The sequence below is a fragment of the Vombatus ursinus genome, unplaced genomic scaffold, assembly GCF_900497805.2.
Source record: "Vombatus ursinus unplaced genomic scaffold, bare-nosed wombat genome assembly UNPS02010219.1, whole genome shotgun sequence".
In the NCBI taxonomy this organism is placed as follows: domain Eukaryota; kingdom Metazoa; phylum Chordata; class Mammalia; order Diprotodontia; family Vombatidae; genus Vombatus; species Vombatus ursinus.
In genome coordinates, this window is record NW_020949997.1 from 9,528,940 (window position 1) to 9,546,275 (window position 17,336).

General features: G+C 38.0%; 1 protein-coding gene across 6 annotated transcripts in view; it reads left to right on the top strand.

Moving 5' to 3' along the window:
• NINL (ninein like) overlaps positions 1-17,336 on the top strand; it is a 184,330-nt gene that overhangs the window by 130,206 nt on the left and 36,788 nt on the right. For 5 of the 6 annotated variants that reach the window (XM_027853948.1, XM_027853953.1, XM_027853951.1 and 2 more), the window contains 2 exons: positions 10,608-10,752; positions 15,371-15,436. In XM_027853948.1, coding sequence (XP_027709749.1) covers positions 10,608-10,752; positions 15,371-15,436 — 211 coding nt within the window. The remainder of the gene's footprint in view (positions 1-10,607; positions 10,753-15,370; positions 15,437-17,336) is intronic. The other variant, XM_027853950.1, reaches the window with a different exon arrangement.

Here is a 17,336-nt window from a genome sequence, read left to right on the forward strand (position 1 = left end):
GATTCTCTTGCCAGTCAGGACAATGTTATTGTTGACGATTCTATTGCCAGTTAGGACAATGTTATTGTTGGTGATTCTGTTGCCAGTTAGGACAGTGTTATTGTTGGTGATTCTGTTGCCAGTTAGGACAGTGTTATTGTTGGTGATTCTGTTGCCAGTTAGGACAGTGTTATTGTTGATGATTCTATTGTCAGTTAGGACAATATTATTATTGATGATTCTATTGTCATTTAGTAACGTGTTTCCCCTGAAGCCTTTCCATGCCCCACCAAGGGGCAGCAGAACTAAGATTTCTGGAATTTGCCCTGGATTAAGCCTAGGTGCTGGAATCAGAAGCCTTCCTCTGTTCCTCACTTTGGTATACTATTATTATTCTCATGATCATCATTGTTATTATTGAAAGTAATAATAATAGCATTTATATGGTATTTTAAGGGCAGCCAGGTGGCACAGTGGATGAAGTGCTGGGCCTGGAGACAGGAAGACTCATCTTCCTGAGTTCAAATACAGTCTCAGCCACTTACTCGCTGTGTAATCTTGGGCAAGTCACTTCACCCTGTTTGCCTCAGTTTCCTCATCTGTCAAATGAGCTGGAGAAGGAAATGGCAAATCTCTCCAGTATCTCTGCCAAGAAAACCCCAAATGGTGTCAGAAAGAGTCAGACACAACTGAAAATGACTGAAATGATGCTTTAAGGTTTGCAAAGTGCTTTACAAATATTCTCATGAGGTGATAATTAAAGGAGGCTTAGCACCCTAAAAACTATACAGTCAGTCCTCCATTTTAGGAGGAATGTGTACCAGTGTGGGAAAAGGCAATAAATAACTTCATTCTCATGCCAAAGTTATGTTGAAAGGAAAATTCTTCAGTTGGGCTTTCACGTTGATTAACAAGGTAACACTCAGGACAAAAGAATTAAAAGAGTTTATTATAAATATGTCAAGGTAGCAAGACATTGACTGACTGATCACTGAAGGTCAGCAATGGCTTCAAGGTGGGGCCAACTTTTATAGGTAACTTTAAGACAGTTTAGTTAGGTCTACCTCAGCAAAAGAGGTTGGACTGTTGCATCTCAGTTCCTCCTCAAGCAGCAAGAACGTGACAATTTACAGGTAGAGGTATAAAGGTCAAAGGTAGGGGATGACTTGGCTATGTTACCAATATCTGGGGACTAGGTGACACTTCTCCCAAAACTGATTAACAAGCAGGACTGGGAACTGTGGGATACTGAGTCAACAGATAACTTTCAGTAGTAATAAGACAGATTTATCCCTGATTCTGTATTTTACTAAAAGCTTGTTCCTCCTTCTTTTCTTCCTCTTATATGTCTAATTGCCCATTGGATCTTTAAATCTCTTTTAAATTTAAATCTCTTCACAGTCTGTTTTTTTTCTGCCTTTCTGGTCTTCTTACACATTATTGCCTTCCATACTGTCTATGGCCCAGTCCCACTGGCCCGTTTGCTGTTCCGCACACATGACATTTTATCTCCTCAGTACTTTTGTCTGGATTGCAATCCCTTCTCACATCCATCTCTAGAAACTTCCAGTTTCCTTCGAGGTTCAGCTCATGAGACTTCTACATGAAGCCTTCTTTGATCCTTCCTTTTTTGATGCCCTAAAACTATTTTATATGTATACGTGCATGAACATATATGTGCATATACATATACATACACATGTATATATGTATAAAATATTCTAGAACCAGCTCTAATGGGCCATATAAGAGCAGCTTGTTAAATTTTCAGTGTGAATATTATACCTCAGAAATCAGCAAAGGCTAAAAATCAGGGTTTGATTTATTATTTTATTGATTATCTAGACTTAAATTGTTAATAATGCAGATTAAACTTGAAAGTGTTTGTGCATACATTTTTTTCCCCTGGTGAATTAGATTGTTAAACATTTACCAGTACCCCACTGTATTGGTCTATTCATATTGCTGGAGCTGAGGTCAGGGAATGAAGACTTCACCGGACTGAAGGCCTGGTGACTAGTGGTTAATAATAATAATAATAATAATAATAATAATAATAATAATAACAATAACTGGCATCTATATAGCATTTTAAGTTTTGCAAAGTTTTTTATATCCACTAACTCATTTGAGTTTCATCACACTCCTGTGCATATGTGTATATATACATAGACACAAATACAAATACACATTAACGTACACATACATATAGTTGTGAGAATTTTCAGGATCCTTACTTGCAACTGCCCAAATAAGCCAGCACAAGATGGGGGGTGGGGTGGTCGCCGAGAAGGGAGAGACAGAGACAGGAACAGGAACAGGAGCCTGAATGAGCTGGTACAACTCATAGGCCAAAAGATACTTATTACAGCAAAAAGAGGTTGTTTAAATTGTTATAAAGGAATATATGTATCCTTGTTAGCATAGCCATTTACAGTAGACCAAAGAAATCAGTGCCTTCTTTATTAGTCAATGAGCATTGCTTTAGCTTTATTTAAATAGAATAAAGAGACTGAGTCCCTCTGAGTTTTCTTTTGTAATTGTAAAGTGATTGGGGAAGGGGGAGGGTATTGATAGAGACATTCAGTAGGCTAGAGGCATCATGCTATAAAAATATATGTATACATATAAACATTATATTGCTATTGATTGATAAATTAATATGTGGAAATGTGCAAAACTCTAGTCTTAAGTCCTGCATCTGGAATTGAATGATGGAAAAAGCAAAGTCTTTTTTTTTTTTTTAAACATTTTATTTTTTCCCCAATTACATATAAAGACAATAATTTAAGATTCATTTTTTAAAATTTTGAGTTCTAAATTATCTCCCTCTCCTCCCTCCTCATTGAGAAGGCAAGCAATTTGATATAGGTTATACATGTGCAGTCATGTGAAACATATTTCCATATTAGTCATGTTGTGAAAGAAAACACCCCCACAATAAAAACCAATAAGAAAAAATAAAGTTAAAAAAAAAAGTACGTAAAGCAAAGTCTTCTCTAGGCTTCTGTCTTTCAAGTTCTGAAATCAAGTGTATTTTGGAAAAAGAGTAGTCAACAATGCATTAGGGTTTGTTTTTTAAAGCAATGGATTTTTTTTTATATGTCTTAAGATGATTCTGTCAATATATGTTAAACTAGTTCAGGTAAATAGGGTTTCACTCAATCCATCAGTCAACAAACATTTAGATGTTTACTGTGTGCCAGGCACTGTGTTAAGGTGCTGTGGATACAAGAAAAGACAACAGGAAGCTTACTCTTTAATGGGGAGATGACATGTAAATAATCAAGTACACATAAGACACATCCAATAAGACACATACAGAGTAGATGAAGGGTCATCTTAGAGGAGAAGGCTCTAGCCAGAGGGAGGGAGAGGGAAGTGGGGGGAGCAAGAACCCCGCAGAAGGTGACATTTGAGCTCAGTAATCTCTTGAATGTGGGTAAAATTCTTAATAAGACTGCTAGGTTGGCGAAGTGGATAGAGTGCCAGGCCTGGAGTCAGGAAGACTCATCTTCCTGAGTTCAAATCTGGCCTCAGACCCTTACTAGCTCTGTGACCCTGGGCAAGTCACTTAACCCTGTTTGCCTCACTTTTCCTCATCTATAAAATGAGCTGGAGAAAGAAATGGCAAACTGCTCTAGTATCTCTGCCAAGAAAACCCTAAATGGGGTCATGAAGAGTCAGATACCACTACAAAACAACTCAACAACAACAACAAAATTCATAAGCTATTAAATTCACTGTTTTAGTAATAATAATTTAAAAATAGCTCTTTCCCCAAAGCCCAAACTATTGTCCATGTCATGAGGGGAATGGGGTAAACGTGAGGGAATGATTATGTGTGCCCTGAGACTGCTATAGTATCTGTAAAAGCCTAGAAAGAACTTTGAAACATTGGCAAAGGAATGAAGAGAAGACTGCATTTATTATGCACCAGTACTAAATCACAACAAAAATGGAAACAGATACTAGCAGTTGTAGGCAAGCATTTCATACTGTTTTTTGTCAGTGATGTCCTTAACTCTAAGTTGCCTGGATCCTTTCGAGGCAATTGTAAGAAATAACATCATGCCTAAACCCAGATTAGATGAAATAAGAATGGAAATTGAAGAGTTAGTTTAATCTGAAGAGGGAAAAGCCTAAAATCCAGAAGGTTTTGATAATACATACTTAAAGTAAGAACACTTAATGCAAACTTCAGAAGTGCCAACGTGTAATGAAACAGATGGCAAAAATAATGCTCATGTCTCAAGTGATTTTGACAAGAGTATGGGCAGACTTAGAATGGAATTTTGAAAAGCCCTTTTTGAGTTCCATGGAATGAATTAAACTGACAGACCAATTATATCAAAGTAAACTAATTCAGAAAAGCTGATAGAGGTTCTAATGTGAACTCATGCAGTCTCCTACAATATAAAAACAGTTCAGGACCTACAGGCAATAGTATGACTTAATATAGCAAAAAAAATGTAGCTGTGGTCATTGCAATGTTCAGGAACTTAAGAGGAAAGGTAGGGGCAGATAGGTGGTGCAGTAGATACAGAGCTAGTTCTGATGTCAGAAAGACCTGAATCCAAATGTGGCCTTGGACACTCACTAGCTGTATGACCCTGGGAAAGTCACTTAACTCTGAGCTGAAGAAGAAAATGGCAACCACTCTAGTATCTTTGCCAAGAAAACTCTAAATGGGATCACAAAGTGTTGGATACAACTGAAAAACACCCCAACAGCACACAGCAGTAAATTCGCACACAGTATACTCACCAATTTAAAACAATGAAAAAGAAGCCTATGAAATAGAATCCATAAAAATAAAAGTATATTCAGAAATTTTCAAGATCTTTGATCCACAACTAAAAGTCAAAAGTCAAAAGGTCAAGTTGATACAAGGAAGAAAAAGCAACAAAAGAAACAGAATAGTTCTACACCTATCAAAAAAGGTTTGAGAAGCAAAAAAATTAGAAAGGGAGAGTCCTCAGAGAAAGAGGATATAGAAAATTTCTGCTTGTCTACTCTATAAAGTTGAAAGTCCAGTATAGTGAAAGCACAAGTTGGATATATCTGTAATATAATGAATGACGGAACCATTTGTGTTAAATGAAGGAAATCCCTATGTTTTAAATAAATATATTGTTGTTCAACCATTTTCAGTTGTATCTGACTTTTTGTGACCCCATTTGGGTTTTTCTTGGCAGAGATACTGGACCAATTCACAGCTCCAGATCAGAGGTGTATTAGCAAGCATGTATAAGACACCTTGGCATCTTATTTCTTCCTCTTTTTTTGCCTGATTTCATCACCATAGGAGTATGCAATAACAACAACAAAATAACCTATTACTTAATAGCTAATGACAGCAATATTGCCAGAATTATGGTAAATTATGTTAATTTCAGTTCAATTTAATGTAACTTTGCAGCTAAATAGCTAATGTCAGTCAGTCAAACATTTATTAAATTCCTACTATGTGCTGGGTACTGTGTTAAGTGCTACTCTTTCCTTCCTTCCTCAATCTAGTTGTATTATACAGATAATATAGAAATATCTCCCTTTCGGAAAACCCAGTATACAAAAATCCATATGTTTTAAATAAATATAGTATTGTTCAACCACTTTTCAGTCATGTCTGACTTTTTGTGACCCCATTTGGGGTTTTTTGGCAAAGATACTGGAACAGTTTGCCATTTCCTTCTCCAGTTCATTTTACAGATGAGGAAACTGAGGCAAGCAGTAGACTTGTCTGGGATCACACAGCTAGTAAGTGTCTGAATCCAGATTTAAACTCAGGAAGATGAGACCCCAGGCCCAGCACTCTGTCCACTGTGCCAACTGGTTGCCCATTAAATAAATGTAGTGGGGTGATTATTAATATTATAGATTTTTTTTCTCTTTATAAAAAATTCACCATGAAGTTCATTTAATTATGAAGCTCCTTTAGAAAATTTAAAATATGATTTACACCTAGCTTGTTGGGAACAGATCTAGTACATTAAAGGTGACATAGCTGTGGTTAAAATTAACCATTTAAAATGCAACTAACTCCAGATGTGTGGTTATGGACTGTTATCTGAATACCTCTAAGTGCAGTTATCTCCTGTGCACGTAATTCCTTCCTTTGTTTTTTTTTTTTTCTCCCCTTTAAAATCAGCAATGATAGTTGCTTGCCTCTGATTCCCTTTCACATCCACATCTGTCTATGCCCATCTGGCTTTGATATAGATTAACTATAACCTCATCCTATGGTTATTTCTGTTGATATTATCATTATTAAATATACCAGTGAATACCATAAAATAATTTTACATGATTTGTTTATTGTACTGGGAGAAAGAACACTTGATTTTGGAAGAATAAGTGAATTATAAACTCATTGGTCGCTGTAATAACTGTTACTGTTTTAGTTTGGTTTGTATCTTTTAAAAGCTCTATTAATAAAGTATTATCAACATTCTGCTTATTTTTTCCCCTTCTAATCTAAAAACAAACCAAAAAACCTTTGGTGCTGTTGCTGCTTCCTTTCGGAATTACTAGAGGGTAAAGGTGAGCCTGTGCTATCATTCTGAAGTGTGTGCATGAGAAAAATACTTTGGTGTTCTCTCTTATCATCTCTGCATGGTAGCTTGTTCCAGCAATATAACCCCTCACATGCTGGGGATGTGTGCATAAGTATTTTTTCTATAGAATGATTGTATTTGTCTTTTGAAAATTATATTAAATGGATAGCCTAGCAGTCCAACTTTTTAAACTTGCTGTGTGTATGTGTGAGTGTGGGTGTGTGTGTACAGGGTTGGGGAAATAGGGGTAAAGATGATGAGGTACAGCAGGGGTGGGGAACCTGAGACCTTGAGACCACATGTGGCCTTCTAGGTCCTTGGGTGAGGCCTTTGGACTGAGTCCAGGTTTTACAGAACAAATCCTTTTATTAAGGGGATTTGTTCTGTTAAGTTTGGTTTAAGTCAAAGGAATGTACTTGAGGACCTAACGGGCCATCTGTGGCCTCGAGGCCGAAGGTTCCCCACTCTTGGCGTAGAGGAATAAGCTAGACTAGAAATTTTTACTACAAGTTAGGGTTAACTTCTCCTTTGACTTGAAAACAATTCCACAATTGGGTGTCTGTGCAGTTACCATTTTGACGTTAACTAGGTCAGGTTTTGGGGGTTGTTTTTTTTTTTTTCTTCTCATTCTGAAGATTGACTCATAGATGAGTTGTTCCTTCCCTTGATGTGATTTATCCATGACCCATTCCAAATTTGGTTTACTACATATATCTTTATAAGGAGTACTTACTGTTTTGTTTTGAGTTGTTGAAAATTTGTCACTAAATCTTCAGAAGAAATGGTTTCCGTTTTCTTGCTTTGCTTCTCATTTGGAAACTACTGTCTTTTCTGTTTCCTCTTCCCTTTTCCTAAAATGTGAGTGAGTGAGTGTGAGTGTGTGTGTGTGTGTGGGTGTGTGTGTGATAGACTTTTTGGAAGTCTGGTGAAACCTATGGATCCCTCTCAGAATAAATTGTTTGAATGTGTAAAATGTAATACAGACGATTACAAAGAAAATCAATTATTTAAAAATTTTTTTTGTATTTATTAAGTATTTAATTTTTCCCCAGACACATGTAAAAATAATTTTTAACATTTGTTTTTTTCAAACTTTGAGTTCCAAATTTTCTTTTTTCCTCCCTCCCCCATCTCACCTCATTGAGAAGGCAAGCAATTTGATATAGGTTATACATGTGTAGTCATGTAAAACATATCCATAATAGTCATGTTGTGAAAGAAAACAGGGGAAAAAAAAAACTCAAGAAAAATAAAGTTAAAAAAGTATACTTCAATCTGTATTCAGATACCATCAGTTCTTTTTCTGGGGATAGATAGCATTTTCCATCAAAAACCAATTATTTTGAAATACAGTTATTAGTTTTTAAAGTTCATAGACCCCAGATTAAGAACACTTGCTCAATATCCAGTTGATGTAATAGTTCAAACTAATCTGCAAGATAGGAGGATTATAACCAGAGGGGAAGAGAGAACAGAGACCTGAGCAGTCAGTCATTCCTGTTTTGTCCTCTCAGAGTTTTAAGTTGTTATCTTATTACTTTTTTTTATTATTGATTTTTTCTTGTTGCAAACTTTTTTATCATCAAATTTTAATTCAGGTCTTTTCTCACTTAAATTCTACAAAAAAGTCTTGCAGAAGCAGATGATTAAGCTAATTATACTTTGGAATTCCCAATCACAGAACCTCAGATCTGACCTTTTACTTTCACTTTTGCAGATTTAATCTGTATGGATTCAGCCTCCTCTACTAGACAAAAAGTCTAATCTGTTTCCACTAAACCTGTAGCTCAGTGTAGATGGTTATTTCATTTCAGTTACCACCCCTGCAGTGTTTCAGAATTCCCCCTTGGAAGTGATTTATTTCCCTGTTGTTTGGATCCCTTTATCTCTCTTTTTTTTTTCCCCCATTTATCTCTTTCTCAACTGGTTTGCTTTGCACCTGCAGCTATAAAATAAAAGCAGGAAGAGAGGTCAGGACTCTTTAAACCCAGGACCATCCAGCTAGTTCACTTGTAGCTCTCAGGGAGATTTTTTGGTACCTGTCAATTAAGTTTTCCTGGTCCACTTTGCATGCAAATCAAGATATCACCCTTGTGATGTCATTGATCTTCTTAGGGAAGGAAGGATGAACAACCTGGTACAGGAAAAAAAAAGTTCCCACAGGACACCCAGAATCAATGAATGAAAAAGCATTTATTAAGCACATAGTATGTACTGGGCACTGCACTAAGGGCTGGGCATACAAATATATGTAAGTGCGGAGGAAATGCACAAACCTGTGTGCTGTGAGTTTTGGGGAACATCCCCCAGAAATAGTCATTTTAGAGGTCAAAGAAATGTAGTCTGTAGGGTTGTGTAAATAAAGACAAACTCTCAGTCTGATTGCATCTCATCTGGGATCCGACCTAGATATTCTGGGTAGATTAATTACCAGAACAGACCACATCTTGGACTTCAAAGTTACTTCAAATTTAAGACACCCAGCCCCTGTCCCCTAATGACCTGTCTCACTTAGCAAAATAAGGAAAGTGTCTGAGCAGCCTCGCCTGATAGACCTTTTTAGACTCTTTTTGCCATGAAACTGTTTAAAACCCTATACATGTGTTATCTCCCCCTTTTCTATGGAGTTGTTAGCCACCCAACTACCCATCAGCTGATAGTTAATTAAACTTTTTATCTTCTAGCCTTGCCTCTGGATTTATTGAGCTTTAGTCAAAGGGATCTAGGTGGAAGAATTACTCTCTGGGAGGGACTTAAGATCCCTGGTCTGAGGAATTCCCCTACACAAGCAAGATCCTTCTTCCCCTCAAGGAATTTTCATGTCACCATTATGTGACATACTCAATTCAGCAAACATTAAAATTGCTCTCAATAATGAATATAAGAATAAGAGTGCTTGCCTAAAAGCTGATATATACGGAAATTATCTGTAGGCTTGGTTACTATCAAAGCCCATTTTTGTATCTGGGGAGGAGGAAAATCATCCCAGAATCCTTGTTTCCTTATACCCCATTTGAATGAGCCATTAGAAATGGGGGCAATCTGAAGTCAAGCCTAAAAAACTTTTCCATCCTCTTGAATTTTGACTGGCTTTAGCTGTGTCTATAGCTTTTATTCGGTGCAAAATATGAGATCCATTGCACCACTTGAAGAGAAAGCATAATTTTTTAGAAAGTTGAATTTTCAATTTGGTGCTCTTATAGGTTATTTGCAAACTTTGATTTTTTGTAATTTGTCTGGGATTTAATTGTTCTTGCTTTTTTCCTCAATTATCTCTGTACTTGTTTTTGAAACTTGATTTTGCTAGTTACCTCAGCAGAGACAGCATTTTTTTGCTGTAATTGATTACTCCAGTGTCTTTTTCTCTGTGTCTCCATTGTAGACTAGGTGTATCTTTTAAAGGCTTTGTACTTGAAAAGGCTACTACCTTGAGACTGTCATTATTTTCAAATCCTTATAAGTGTTTATATGTGTTTTTATCATACTCATTTTTGTGTATGATATTGCATATTGGGAGGAAAACTGGCACCCTGTTTTATTTAAAATTACTGAAATCTTTACTACCAAATCACAACTGGGAAAAAAAATTTAAGCATCACTGTTGAAGATTTCAGTTTTTTTACACCTTGATGCGTGGATCAGAGCACTTGCAATTTCACAAGCTGTCAAATCTTTAACTTCATTTCTTGTTACATAGGTAAATTAATCAATTAAGTATATGAGTCCCTACCTGTTACCTGGACTGTATTATTATTGGTACCATGGGAAAGATGCTAAGGAAATTGAATTCATGGTCCCTGATCTCAAAGAGATTCCTTTTCCTCTTGGAACTTAAAATCTAGTTAGAAGTGTATCTGGCTGATGTTACAGGTTACTATCTGCAGAACACCTGAGAGATAGAAAAAACATAGGGAACATGAAGTACACAGTGCATCCTTAACTGCAGATTTCCTTATCCTAATTTATTTTTTCCTGTGGCGGTTTTATATCTGGTGTAATTTCCCAAGAGTCTAAGTCTATGATGTGTCTGCTGCAAGTTGGACTGAGTTTGTGCGGCTGTGCCCCTTACAGGACCTAAGTGACAGGAATGACGAGCTGCAAAGCGAGTTGGAAGGCCTGAGCTCCCAGCTGCACGAGAGCAAATACCGTCGTTCATGGAGCCCAGAGAAGGACAGCGTGCCAGATGAATATGTTCTACGTGCTGATGATCAAGAAGGTAGAACGCTTAAAATTGTACAGAATAAGTTTGGAACTAAACACCCTCAGAGCATTCTTTCTTCTGTGCTGATGAGTGAGGCCTCCTCCTTGATTCACTCAGGGCGGATGCTCCTGAACGTAAATTGATGTAAAGTCATGTTGGGTTCTTCCCACTATACTTCTGTGCTGAGGAAAAGGTCCCAGCAACATAAGGCTGATGAGTATCTATAAAACAGTGGTCAAAGGAAATGAAAAATTTTTGTGTGGGTGGAAAGCATTGTGAGATTTAGAGACCATGTTTTAGATGAAGAGAGTAAGGCATAGGAAGGGAGTCCATTGCCTAAAGCCACATAGATAGTAAATAGCAGAGGTTAGATTTGAACTCAGATCTCCTGCCTTTAAATCCTGTGTTGTTTCTACTACAACATGCCACTTCTTGAATCTTGTATATATCTTGTTTGTATGTAGATGTTTTCATGTCATCTTCCCTCTTAGACTGTGAGTTTCATGACAGCAGGGACTGTCTTTTCCCTTTCTTTGTATCCTTAGCTCTCAGCACAGCGCGTGGCACATAGAAAGTGCTTAAGAAATGCTTATTGACTGGCTCTTGGTGCCCAGGGGAGACAGATTGTCACTGCAAAAGGGGAAAAAAAGTGTGTGTGTGTGTGTGTGTGTGTGTGTGTGTGTGTGTGTGTGTGTGATTAAAGCCCATTTCAAATGAAGATCCTCCTTTTCTCCCCCCTATATCCCCTGGCTCACCAATTGAGAAAGCAAGAAAAACAAAACCCCTATTACAAACATGTACAGTCAAGTGAAACAAATTCCCATAATGACTATGTCCCCCAAAATGTTCCCAGTCAGCACTTTAGATAATATTTTCAAAGAGAGGGAAAGAAGACTAAAAAAATTCCTAGGAGTAACCTGAAGAAAAGAATGAAAAGTCCTCTGGCTTGGGTGCTGCCTTCTCCTGGGAAGAAGGCCTGTCATTGGTAGCTACCGCTAGCCGATGTAAGCAGTGTCAGAGTATCGGGAAAAAGCTGTGCTCTTGAGCTGGGGCAGAGGGGGTTGAGTCTGAATAAGAGTGTATGCAACAGACTAATGCCATGGCAAAGGCTATGTGAAAGTTAGTATTATTGATACAGGCCCTTCCATGGACAGGGCCAAGACTCCTAAGAATAACTGATAATTGTATAGCTTTCTTAAGGTTTGCAAAGCACTTTACATACATTTACTATGTCTATTACTGTATACTATACTATATACTATTACTATACTATTGGAACTTCACAACAATGTTGTGTTGTCAGTGTTATTATCCTCATTTTCCAAATAAGAGAATTAAGGGACTTGGAACATTGTAGAACATTGCAAGTTGCAGATGAGATTCAACCCCATGTGTCCTCTGACTCCAAGTCCAATGTTCTTTCTACTCTACCCTCATGCCTTTCAAAAAAGAGTAGAATTTCTATATTCAGGGCCCTGGAATGCATTCCTGCATCCCTACTACACAAAATCACAAGAACTTCCCCAAACTGGGCAAGATCTCGTAGAATTCTTGACATCCAGGAAGCATGGTAGAGTAGAAAGAGGTTGGATGCATTATTTATTTATTTTTAGGCAATTGGGGTTAAGTGACTTGCCCAGGGTCACACAGCTAGTGTCAAGTGTTTGGTCTGAGGCCGTATTTGAACTCAGGTCCTCCTGACGTTAGGGCTGGTGCTCTATTCACTGTGCCATCTAGCTGCCCCTTTTATGTTTTATTCATCTCCTGTATTATGTAAGCTCCTAGGGGGAAAAGACAGTCTCCTGTCCTAGATTCCAAATCTTAGCTCTTCCACATACTATGTGAAGTTGAGCAAGTCGCCTTACCTGTCTGAACATGAGTTTCCTTATCTATAAAATGAGGCCATTATATTAGACAGTACTTAAGTCCCCTTCATATCTAAGGTCCTTTCCAACTTTCATATTCTGTAATTCACATCTATGTTATGCTTTAAGATCGCAAAGCATTTTACATTTATTACCCCATTTGATCCTTAGAACAATTTTGTGGAGGAGGTGGTAAGTTACATTTTATAGGTTAGGAATCTGAGGCTCATAGAGGTGACTTGCCTCACATAGCGAATAATTATGAGAACCAGGCTTCAAACTCTAGTTTTCTTACTCTGAGTCCAGTGTTATTTAAACATTGTGCCTCCCTCCCTCCCGCTAGAGAAGTGTCCAGGTACTTCCTTCCACATGGGAAAATGAGGAAAGGGTAGATTACTCTTTATGACTCTGGGGTAGTTCTGACACCCTTGATCCTTTATGGATTTGTAAAGCAGGGAAAATACTTTGGTTGGAGAACAACATTCATTAGGGAACATGCTTTACTAAATAGAAGCAGTAGGTTTTTGTTGTAGTGATGGAGAAGGGAGAAGGGGCAACTAGGTCATGCTAGCTTCTCTAGCTGTGCATCTGAAGCAACTCTCCCCTTGTCCATTGATTTATTCACTGCATGCCAAGCATTGTGCTTGACAATAGGGGAACAAAGATAAAAATGAGACTGTCTTTTTCCCCTAGGAGCTTACATAATAGAGGAGATGAATAAAACATAAAAGGGGCAGCTAGATGGCACAGTGAATAGAGCACCAGCCCTAAAGTCAGGAGGACCTGAGTTCAAATCTGGCCTCAGACCAAACACTTGACACTTACTAGCTCTGTGACCCTGGGCATGTCACTTAACCCCAATTGCCTAAAAATAAATAAATAACACACAGAGATAAATCGAGATTAAACATATACAAAGTCAATGCAAACAAATAAATACAAAGTAGTTGGGGAGGTGGGGATGAGGAAAGACTTCCTGTATGAGGTAATGTTTGAGCTGATCCTTACATTTAGAAAATGTTACATATCTGGTGGTCCCAAATACTTTGTGAGCTGTGAAATTCACAGTTGAGGTTTGGGAAATCCTCTAGTAATGCTCCCTCTGGAGACAATGGGTTGAAGGGAATACAAATACATAGCCTACTCTCAAGTCTTTTTTTTGTTTATTCAATTTCTTAAGGTTTTTAATTGATTTTCATTCCTTCCCTACTTTTACCCAGAGACATTAAACTGCATTAACAGTTACCTGATCCTTGCTGATGGAGCTGAAAAGGCAGTCAGTACATCCTATATCCCTGCATCATCAGTGCAGGACACATGCCAATAATAAGCACTTTACATAGACTTTTTCAGGATGGTGCAAGTATGGGGCCTTAACTACCTCACTGAATAACTGATTTCTACTTCTATGGGAATGCCTTATTTACAGTCTGTAGGCTAAGAGTCTCTACTTGAAACTTCCAGATTCCCTAGATTTCCTTTAAGCCATATATTTAAATTAATATGAAAAATTGTACCTGAAAGAACTAATGAAACATCTAAGTAGGAAACATGAGTAGTAACACCATTCACCTTGAAAATTTAATTTTTTGAAAGTCAATCAATCAAATATTTATTAAGTGCTGATTATATGCCTGGTACTAGTCTAAGCGCTGGGTATGCAAGCATAAGAAAATGAACAAATCTGTTGCCCCCAGTGAATTTACCTTCTAAGATGAAGATGTGGTGGATAGTAATCATTTGTAATCTCTGTTTTGTCAAGTTAAGGAGCCTGAAATGCTATACTGTAGAGCCACAGGGAGGAAAATCAGTCATAGAATTTCAGTTAGAAGGGATCTTAGCAGCCATCTAGTTCAAACAGAGCTCAAACAAAAATTCACTACAGTATATCTGAAAAAGTGGTCATCCAACCTCTGCTTGAAGACCTCCAGTGAAGCAGAACCCACTAGCTCCCAACACAGCCTGTTTTACTTTTTAAATAGCTCCAATTGTTAGGAAATTGTTCCTTATATCAAGCCTATATCAAGTTTCTTATATCAAATCTGCCTCCAAACAACTTCTACCCACCATGGCCAAATAGCAGAAGTCTTAATCTCTCTCCCAGAAGACAGCCCTTCCATTACTTGAAGAGAGTGATCATCTTCCTACCCCAAGCCCCAGGCTTTTCCAAGCTAAATATTCCTGGTTCTTTCAGCCAGTCTTCACGTGGCATAGCTTAAGGTTGTTCACCATCTTGGTTACATCCAATTCACATGCAAGACATGACATTGCCCTCAAGAATGAAGGACAAAAAGCAACAACAACCCTACTCTCTTCTAGGTTAGTTTATCCATGGCCTTCCTAAACTGTGTGCCTAGAACTGAACAAAATATTCCTGATGTGGTCTAACCAGGGCAAAGTATAGCAGGACTTACCACCTTCTTATTCCTGGAAGCAGTATCTTTCAGTTTAGCCTAGGATCACATTGACTTTTCTGACTTCCCTATCACACTTTTGACTTATATTGAGAATACACATCCCCTAAAATGCCCAGATCTTTTTCAGACAAATTGCTATCTACCTCATTTTGTACATGTGAAGCTGATTTTTGTCAGAGCCAGGAATAAAATCCAGTAGTTCTTAACTCATAAAACTTTCCAAGTCCTTCTGTGCTGTGACATTAGTAGGCAACTTTATATACTGTATTTTTCACTGAGAAAACCACATTATTTTTAACTATGAGACTTCCTTCTTTTCTTTCTGTTGTTCCTTTCATTTCCCTTTTATAGAAGCAATACAGAGAGTCAATTGGGCCCTTCAAATGAGGAGAAATCTGTCTGCTACAGGCAAAAATGGTAAGAATATTTAGTAGAGTCACATATAGGGTTTTCTCTAATAAGGATTATAATTAGTGGTGGCATTGCAGAAACATAAAATATATTAAACTAAGAACACTTTCTGGATTGACTTCTTCCCCTGCTCATCCTCATGAAATGGATACAAAACAAGATTTCAGCATGCTATCTTCCAGTTTCCAGGGTAACAAGATATCTTCCTTTTTTCTAAGTATCTGTCCCCTAATTTTTCTTTGCCTAGGTACCACTGGATCTGTCATACTTTTCCCTTCAATTTCAACAACAAACATTAAGTATCTGTTGTATGCATGGCAGACTTCTGTGCACTGAAGGAAATAGAGTTCAAATAAGACAAGGATCCTTGTCAAATAAGACAAGGATCCTTGTCAAATAAGAGCCCTTTTTCAGATAAAGAAATGGCCCTTCTCCTTGCCAAAGCAAAACCTTCTACATATACAAGTGATCCCATTCCATCCTGTCTTCTCCAGCAGATTGCCCTCTCTCTATCCCCTCTCATTTATTTTCAACCTTTCGCTGGGTCTACTGACTGCTTCCCTACTGCCTACAAACATGCCTACTCAAAAAACCCCTGACTTGATTCATGAATCCCCCTTACCTATTGTCCTGTATCTCTCCTCCCTTTTGTGGCTAAATTCCTTGAGAAGGCTATCTACAATCAGCATCTCCACTTCCTTTATTTCACTCTCTTCTTAACTCTGCAGTCTGGCTTCCAACCTCATCATTCAACTAAAACTGCTCTCAACAAAGTTATCGATTATTTCTTAATTGCCACATCTAATGGCCTTTTCTCAGTCTTCATCTTTCTTGACCTGTCTCCAGCATTTGACATTGTCTTTCACTCTCTTCTCCTTAATACTGTCTTCTCTCTAGGTTTTCTCAACCCTGTTCTCCCCTGGTTTTCATCCCACCTGTCTGACCGCTCTTTCTTAAGTCTCCTTTGCTGGAGACATCTAGGTTGTACTCACTAACTGAAGGTTTTTTCCAAGGATTTGTCCTGGGATTCCCTTCTCCCTCTATTTCACTTGGTGATCTTATCAACTTGCCCGGATTCAATTATCATCTCTAAATAAATGGCTTTTAGATCTATTTGTCTCCAACCCTAACCTCTCCTTTAAACTGTCATCTCAAATCTCCAACTGCCTATTGTATATCTCAAACCAGATGTCCCATAGACATATTAAATTCATGTCCAAAACTAAACTTGTATCTTTCCCCTCACAACCTTACTTCTTCCTAACTTCCCTGTTATCACGGAGGGTACCAGCGTCCTCCAGGCACCCAGACTTGCACTATGGGTGTAATTCTTGACTCCTCACTCTTTTTGACTCTGTAGCCAAGCCTGTCAATTTTGCCTTCATAACATCCCTTGTACACATTTCCTTTTCTCTTCTGATGCTATCACCACCCTTGTCCAGGTCCTTATCATCTCGTGCCTGGACTATTGTAATAGCCTACTGGTTGGTCTCCCTGCCTCAAATGTGTCTCTGCTATCAAAATGCACTTAGCTATCAAATTTATCTTCCTGAAGTATGGGTCTGACCATATTACCTCCCTATTCAATCAACTGCAGGGGATCTCTATTACCTTCAGAATAAAATATAAATCTCTTCTTGGCATTGGCCTTCCTAACCCAGTGCCTTCCTACTTTTATAGACTTCCTGGAAAACTTCCCTTCCACATACTCTGTGATACTGTGACACTGGCCTCCTTGCTGTTCCATCTTCCAACTCTGGGCATTTTCGTTAGCTGTCCCCCATGCCTGGAACACTTTCCTTATCTCCTTATCTTCCTGGTTTCCCTAGCTTCTGTCAGGTCTCACATAAAGTCACATGTTCTATGAGAAGTCTTTTCTGACTCTTCTCAATCTTCATGTCTTCCT